This window comes from Fonticula alba (assembly GCF_000388065.1).
Source record: "Fonticula alba strain ATCC 38817 unplaced genomic scaffold supercont2.4, whole genome shotgun sequence".
In the NCBI taxonomy this organism is placed as follows: domain Eukaryota; order Rotosphaerida; family Fonticulaceae; genus Fonticula; species Fonticula alba.
Genome location: NW_009242974.1, coordinates 1,335,504 through 1,342,552, shown reverse-complemented (window position 1 = coordinate 1,342,552; position 7,049 = coordinate 1,335,504). Strand labels below are relative to the sequence as shown.

General features: G+C 65.0%; 2 protein-coding genes across 3 annotated transcripts in view; one reads left to right on the top strand and one right to left on the bottom strand.

Moving 5' to 3' along the window:
• The window catches only part of H696_02826, a 6,279-nt gene extending 3,133 nt beyond the window's left edge, over positions 1 to 3,146 (top strand). For both annotated transcript variants that reach the window (XM_009496726.1, XM_009496725.1), the window contains 2 exons: positions 148 to 1,903; positions 2,557 to 3,146. In XM_009496726.1, coding sequence (XP_009495001.1) covers positions 148 to 1,903; positions 2,557 to 2,952 — 2,152 coding nt within the window. In that variant the 3' untranslated portion in view covers positions 2,953 to 3,146. The remainder of the gene's footprint in view (positions 1 to 147; positions 1,904 to 2,556) is intronic.
• A 283-nt stretch (positions 3,147 to 3,429) lies between these two features.
• Positions 3,430 to 7,049, bottom strand: part of H696_02825 (hypothetical protein) — a gene marked incomplete at its 5' end in the record, with an annotated part of 4,836 nt that continues 1,216 nt past the window's right edge. Inside the window, 8 exons of the mRNA XM_009496724.1 lie at positions 3,430 to 3,685; positions 3,934 to 4,450; positions 5,068 to 5,104; positions 5,231 to 5,305; positions 5,544 to 5,689; positions 5,892 to 6,214; positions 6,381 to 6,570; positions 6,683 to 7,017. Coding sequence (XP_009494999.1) covers positions 3,632 to 3,685; positions 3,934 to 4,450; positions 5,068 to 5,104; positions 5,231 to 5,305; positions 5,544 to 5,689; positions 5,892 to 6,214; positions 6,381 to 6,570; positions 6,683 to 7,017 — 1,677 coding nt within the window. The 3' untranslated portion in view covers positions 3,430 to 3,631. The remainder of the gene's footprint in view (positions 3,686 to 3,933; positions 4,451 to 5,067; positions 5,105 to 5,230; positions 5,306 to 5,543; positions 5,690 to 5,891; positions 6,215 to 6,380; positions 6,571 to 6,682; positions 7,018 to 7,049) is intronic.

Sequence of the window (7,049 nt, the reverse complement as noted above, 5' to 3'; positions counted from 1 at the left end):
CCGCCGCCCGGCATCCCCTCCGTGTCGCTGCCCTGTGGTGGATGCCTCTCTACCCTGTCACGGGTCGTTCCTTTCGCTCTCTCGATCGGTCGACGGGGTCCCTCCGGTCCTTTCCTCTAACTCTCCCCCTTTCAATGTGCAACAAAGGCATGTGTGCCCATATGGCGATTGCAAGAAGAGCTTCTCGCGAACCGGGCACCTGACAAGGCATCTACGCACGCACACCGGCGAGCGGCCGTACGTCTGCTCGGAGCCCGGCTGCAACAAGCAGTTCGGCCGCTCGGACACGCTGAAGGAGCACCAGCGGTCGCATCTGCCACAGCGAGCCCTGACCGGGCTGATGTTGGTGAACAGTGCCGCCGCGGCGGCCGCCGCCGTGGCTGTCGCCGCCATCAACAACCCCACCGGGCCCGATGGTCAACCCTTGTCCCTGGATCCGGACTCCACCAAGGTTGATCTGCAAACGCAACAGGACCAGCAGTACCAGCACCATCAGCTCCTGCTGCAGCAGCAGCTGGCCCACATTCAGAAAGAGCACCAGCTCCAGCGCCAAGAGCGCCAATTCCGCGAGCGTGTCGCCGCGGCCAAAGGCTTTCCCGCGGATCTGACGGCCGGCCTTGGCGGTGGTTCCAGCATGGGGGACATGTCCGACGATATGGCCACGGCCGCGGCTTTGCCACCAAATTCGGCCGCCGCCTCGGTGGCTGTGGCGGCCATTGCGGCAGCCGCGGCCGCGGCCGAGGCCGCCGGTGCCATCACCGGAGACAGCGCCGATGACATCCACAGCCCCGGTGCCAAGGCCATACTCTCGAATCCGGCACTTGCAGCGGCTGCGGCGGCGGCTGCCACTCACAGCCCCGGCGCTGTCATGGACCCGAATGTCGGTTTCCTGCCGATGGCCGCGCAGTATGGCGGCATCCGGGCCGGCGGCCCGGGGCCCGGGCCTCTCGGCAGCCTTGCCTCTCGGCCGCCCGGGGCCCATCTTGCCCATGCCGCCGGGGTCGGGCCATTGCCTGGTGCTTCCTCCTCCGCAGGCGCCCAGGCCAATCCCTACAATGAGCCTGTCTTGTCGCTTTTTTACTCCCAGCAACAGCAGCAGCAACAACAGCAACAGCAGCAGCAACAGCAGCAACAGCAACAGCAACAGCAGCAGCAGCAGCAGCAGCAGCCGACCTCGGTACCGGCCGTCGCCAGGCCTTCCAGCACCAGCGCCATGGGGATGGATCCCTCGCTGTTGAGCGGGTCGCGGCCAGCCGCCGCCGCCGCTGACGGCCGTGCCGGCAAGATCAACCCGGCCGCCCCGTCTGGGTCGATGTTTGAGCATTTTGCCCAGGTGATCTTGAACAGCGAGGCGGCGGCCGTGGCGGCGGCTTCTCAATCTTCCGGGGACAGCTCGCCCACCTATGAGGGCACCCCGCCGCCGATGGGATCGGGACGCATGGCCCGCGGGGCGGCGGCGGGCCGGTCATCGGGTCGCGGGGCGGCCGGCGGCCTTTCAACCAGTCCCAAGGGCCCCGGGGCACGCGCTGCGGCATTGGCCCCAGGGCTTGGTGCCGGCAAGGCCAAGATCAATTCAGCCAATGGCCTGAACGGCGGCGGGGCCTCCCCGCGCGGTGGCAGCAGCGCCGGCTCCGTCATCACTAACAGCCCGGGTGCGTCGAAGCGCGCATCGAAGACCGGGCCCGGTGCTCAGACCACTCCTTCTCCGCCGGCTGGCCTTACCAATGGTGGTGGGGCCTCTTCCAAGAAGCCCGCCTCGGCCGGTCCGCGGGCCATTACCCCGCCTCCCGGGCCGGGCACTCCTCGCAAGGCGCCCGGGGCAGGCTCCAGTCCGAAGGCCTCGGCTCGCCTGCCGCCGGCCAAGCAGTCAACCAATGGTGGCAGCGCGTCCATCTCTCCCGCGGTACGCTCGGGCACTGAGAGGCTGTCGCAAGCTGGCCGGTCAGCGCCACCCCCGCCCTCGCCCTCGAAGAAGATCGTGAGCGAGTGATGTATATATATATATATACGTATATGTATATGTGTTGGTGGTGTGCGTGTGCATGTGCGTGTGCATGTGTGCGAAGCTGAGCTTTTGTGTGTGTATGTGTGTGTGTGTGTGTACATCAATCTGATGGTGCAGAGTCTCGGCTGCTGCGATTTTGCCTCCCATGCTACTCGCGGCCCTCCCTCCTCTCCTGCCTTCTTCCTCCCTGAGGGAGGCCCGTCCTCCGGATGCTGCATCGGCATGCGGTTGCGGGCATGCGGTTGCGGGCATGCGGTTGCGGGCATGCGGTTGCGGGCATGCAACGAGCGTCGACGCACACACACACACACACACACACACACACACACACACACACACACACTCACGCGCGCGCGCACACACACACACGCACACACACATGGATGCCCGCTGCGTGCTGCCCTTCTCCAAATGAGAGGGTGGATGGGAGAGGAAGGGTGGGCCAGAGCTCAGCCGGGTGGCCAACAGGCCCCTACGCGCGCGTGCGCGCGAGAGAGTCCACGCTCATGGCTGCATGGCGCTGACCTGCCTCCGTTTCCTCCTTGAGCCAGACGCCACTGTCGCCTAGGAAAACGCCGCCCCGTGCTGTCGCCACAACAACCCCAGTCCCTTTCGACACCACGGCTCCCTCCATTGCCACTGCCGCCAACAGCACCCCCACCACTACCTCCATCGATCCCCGGGCCCTTTCCTCGCGGCCGCCTGGCGGCAATAGCGGCAGTACGACACAGTCAGCCGGAAAAGTTGTCGGCCCTGTGTCATTTGCCACCCGCCTGGCGGCCTCGGGCGGCACCCCTGCCGGCAGGGATGCCTCTCCCCCTCTTTCCCCATCCCGTTCCGCCTCCCTGCCAGGGGGAGCCCGCTCCTCTCACACGTCCTCCGTGGATGCCGTCCTCCCGACGGCCCGCTGGGCCACCAAGCGCCCTGCCCGATCCTCCGGCAGGTGATATCAGCTCCTTCTTCTGTCGATCTCCATCATGGGAGTGTTCTCTGCTTGTGGTTTCTGTATGCCCGCACACAGCGTGTGCCTGCATATACCTGTCCAGTAGTGGCCCTTCTCCCTCTCCCCTCACACTACAGTCCCCCCTCCCCCCCCCCTCTTGTACAACAACGACACGTGTCCCCTCTGCACTCGATTCGCCATCGCCCGCCCCCCTTCTTCTTTTCTATCAAAGGTTGTAGTGGCCGAAAATTGCCCTTTTGCGTGGTTCTTTTATTGTGCCTTTTGCAAGGACAGCAGCATACGCTTGCGCGGAATACAGGCTGCCAGCCGGGGTAGACACCGGCAGCCATGCTAGCCCGCATATATGCACATGTCAAGTCCGCGCCAGGGTCGACGGCATGCCCCCGGGCCCCCGCGCGCCCGGGTGTCCGCGCTCGCACAAGGGCGAGCGGGCGTGGGGTGTGTGTGTGTGTGGGGGGGGGGGGGCGCATGAGTGCGGATGCCTTGTCCTCCTGTTCCAGGCGTGCAGCCCCAGTGGGATGCTGGCCGAGCGAGCGACTCAAAGGGCGGCCAGGGGAAATGAGGATGGGAGGGCCGATGCGAAAGGACATCTTCCCTGAGCAGGGCGTTGCGGCACGTTGGTCAAGCAGCACTCCTCGGACCTCCCCCTCCTGTGTCTCGATTTACCCGTAGCGGGTCTGCAGGTCGCCCAGAAGGTCCGTGGCCAGATCCCAGACCTGCCATTGTAGGCCCGCGCCACGAATAGGAAAAGCAAGCACGCGCCGGGCAGGGAGATGGGGGAAAAAAAAAAAGAAGACCCGAAAAGAGGGGCGATGCCCGCGTCATTGGTCAGGCACCGACAAGGATAATGAGTTGAGGCCGGAAAGAAAGGCCGACCCCCTCACTCAGGGAAATATAGCCCGCCCACCTGTTGGCAAGTCTGAGGCCCGGTCCTGATCACCCCAGATGGTGCCCACTTGCATACCTTCTTGCTGGACTCCTTAACCGTGTTCATGCCGGTCTCAAATGCCATGGTGGCCGTGGCACCCGGGGACGCCACGAAGTTCGCGTACAAACTGTCGTTCTGCTGCGCACTGCCCCCCATGCGATAGCCCATGGCATTGCCGGAAGGCGACACATACAGCTCCCCGGCGCCTGGATGATTGGGGCCGCCACCCATGCCCTGGCCACCGTGATGATGATTGTGCTGCTGCTGCTGGTGTTGCTGGTGCGAGCCGAAGGGATCCGACCGGACGCCGGAGTAGTTGTCCGTGCCGCTGTCATACAGCCCATAGGAAGTGCGGCCGCCGGGGCCGGCGCCGGCGCCGGCGCCGCCGCCGCTGCTGCTGCTGCTGCTGTAGCCCACACCCCCGCCGCCACCGCCGGCGCCACTGCCACGGCCGGAGTCCATGAACATGGGGTGATGCTGGTTGCCACTGTAGCCGCCATGGCTGTAGAGGCTCGGGTCGGTCGGGTCCGAGGGGTAGTAGCCGCCCCCGGCGCTGAGACGTTGCCCGAAAGAGGTGGGACAGCACAGTCAATATTTCACCTGGCACGGCTTGCCAGATCCGGTCACCCGCATGTTCAGCTCCCTGTCCTCGCTGTCATTTGTTCTCGGGCCTTTTCTTTCCGTCATCTTGTTTCTTGTCCCTGCCCCCTGCTCTAGCTCTCTCTCTCTCTCTCTCTCTCTCTCGCCCAGGCAGACGCGCGCCAAGTCAACCAGGGACATAGCTACTGTCCTGTATCGTCTGCAACAGGCAAATACATGCACCCCCCCCCCCCCCCTGCACTCATACACACATACGTCTAGGATCATCAGCAACATCTATCTCTCTTGAACTGAAGGCATGGCATGAGCTCCCGTGTCCCTGAGTAGGGGAAGGGACTTCATGGCTGTGGGAATCCCATGCGAAAAAAAGGGCAGAAAGGAAAGGGTGCTTGGGTGCACTGTGTCCAGGCATTCGCTCTCACGGTCACCGCACGTATTCCCTGAAGCTCAGGACCCTGGTCCGAGCCACGCACGCATGTGCGCAAACACACACGCACACACGCACACGCCCTCCCTCTCTGTCTGCGGCGTCTTCTCAGCGCTTAGTAGCCATAGCCATTGGCACCATACCTTCCGGAGTCCCCGCCATGGTACTGGTTGCCGCCGTCTGCGCACGGATGGCAAAAGAAGAGGGCGAAGGGGTAATCGGAGGATCGCAAGGAAGCAAGTCAGTCGCCGAAGGATTTACACGTGGCAACGCCGAAAGGACAGATGGGGAGGCTCAGAAACGCACAGTTGTCGCGGCCGAAGAAGGTATCCGAGGAAATGCTCTTGGCTGAGCTGTACTTCTGCCGATCATTATCGGACACTGAAGACAGACGCGCGGGCGAGGACCGTCTTGGGTGAGTAGGCGATGGCACACACGGGCACACACACACGGGCACACACACACGGGCACACACACACGGGCACACACACACGGGCACATACACGGGCACACACACACGGACACACACACGGACACACACACGGACACACACACACACACAAGTCAAGCGCACGCAGATGGGCCCCGCCCCAGAAAGATGCCATGTGTCGGTACGCACTCGGCTCGAATGTGGTGGCCGGCTTCTTCGGGGCAGCGGCAGCGTGGGCGCCAAACCCAAGGCGGCCAGCACCCATACCAAGACGGTCCATGGCGCTGGCCTTGGCCAGGTTCTCGCTCTCGGCGTTGAGGTCCGTATGGCGGGGACTGTGCGATGGGAGGGGCGCAAAATGGAGGCAAGGGAGCGCGGGGAGAGAGAGAGAGAGAAGGAGAGAGGCAAGCACCGGGCATGAGTCAGCCGGGGGGGGGGGGCAGGAAGAGGAGAGAGGGGCGTTTCCCCTGTCCCCTTGAGGCAAGATCAGATGCCGGGCAGGGGGGAGGCGGCAGGAGCGGGCAATGTCGGACGCACGGGGGGTTGTTAAAGGAAGTGGGCGCAGCAGCGACCGGGGCAGCCGTGGTGGCCGAAGAGCCGCTCATGAAGTCGCTCCGGAGGGCCGACGACTCGGCCAAGCGCTGGGCAGCCTGCTCCTTGGCGCGGGCCTCCTCCAGACGGGCCTGGCGCTCAAGCTCATCGAAGGAAATCCCCGAAGCACTGGGCGACACTGCGCTGGCTGAGGCGGAAGCCGCCGGCATGGGGGTGGCCCCAAGGCGGGTGGCCCCGAGGCCGGTGCCCACACGCGCGGCACCCAGACCACCCCCCGGCCGACGGGGGGCAAAGGATGAAGTAGCCGGCTACATTGGCGCGCCAGGGAAGGTGGAAGAGGGAGAGACCGACCATGTGGTGAGCAGGGGCCGGCCCATGGGCGGGGGCTGGTCGAACGATTGGCGCCATTGCCTTGCTGCCGGCCTTGCCCCGGGCCCGGGGAGAAAGCAGGTGAAAGACCAAAAGCAAGCGCACCTTCGCAGGGGCCTGGGAAGCGGCGGCCGGGGTGGTGGCGCCGGCACGACTGCCGGCCATCACCGAGGCAACATCGAAGTTGCCGTCAAAATCGAAGTCATCATCCTCCGGCATGGTGGCCTGGAGCTTGGAGGACTTCTGACCGAGGCCCGAGAGGTCCGAGAGGTCGAGCACCAGGGCACCCGGGCGCCTGGCAGGCATGGCGGCCAGATGGCAAGCGGACAATGAAAGGGCAGCAGGGGGTGAGCGCGGAAGCGGGGGCCCGGCAGGCTGGGGGCGATGGGATGAAGAGGGAGACGCACACCGTGCTCTCGGCGGCCACAGCCCCGGCGAGATGCCCCTTGTACGCCTCGAGAGTGGGGCTCGTATAGAAGGAGAGAACGTCCACAATGGTGGGGCTCGGGCCGAGGGAGCCAGAGGGGATGCCATTCTTGGAGATGAACTCACGGGCGTTGTTGGCACCGCCAACGCGGAAAGCACGCAGCTGCTCTTCGGTCCAGTCGCCAGCCGAAAAGCGCTTGACCTCGGAAATGGGCATGCTCCCGGTGTCGTGGGTCCCGGCGCACGCGGCACACAGACCGACGCCGTAGGTGATCGAGCCGGCCACCGGCCGGCCGGACTGGCAGTCGAAGCAGGACTGTGGGGGCACGTGGGGGGACAGGGAAAGGG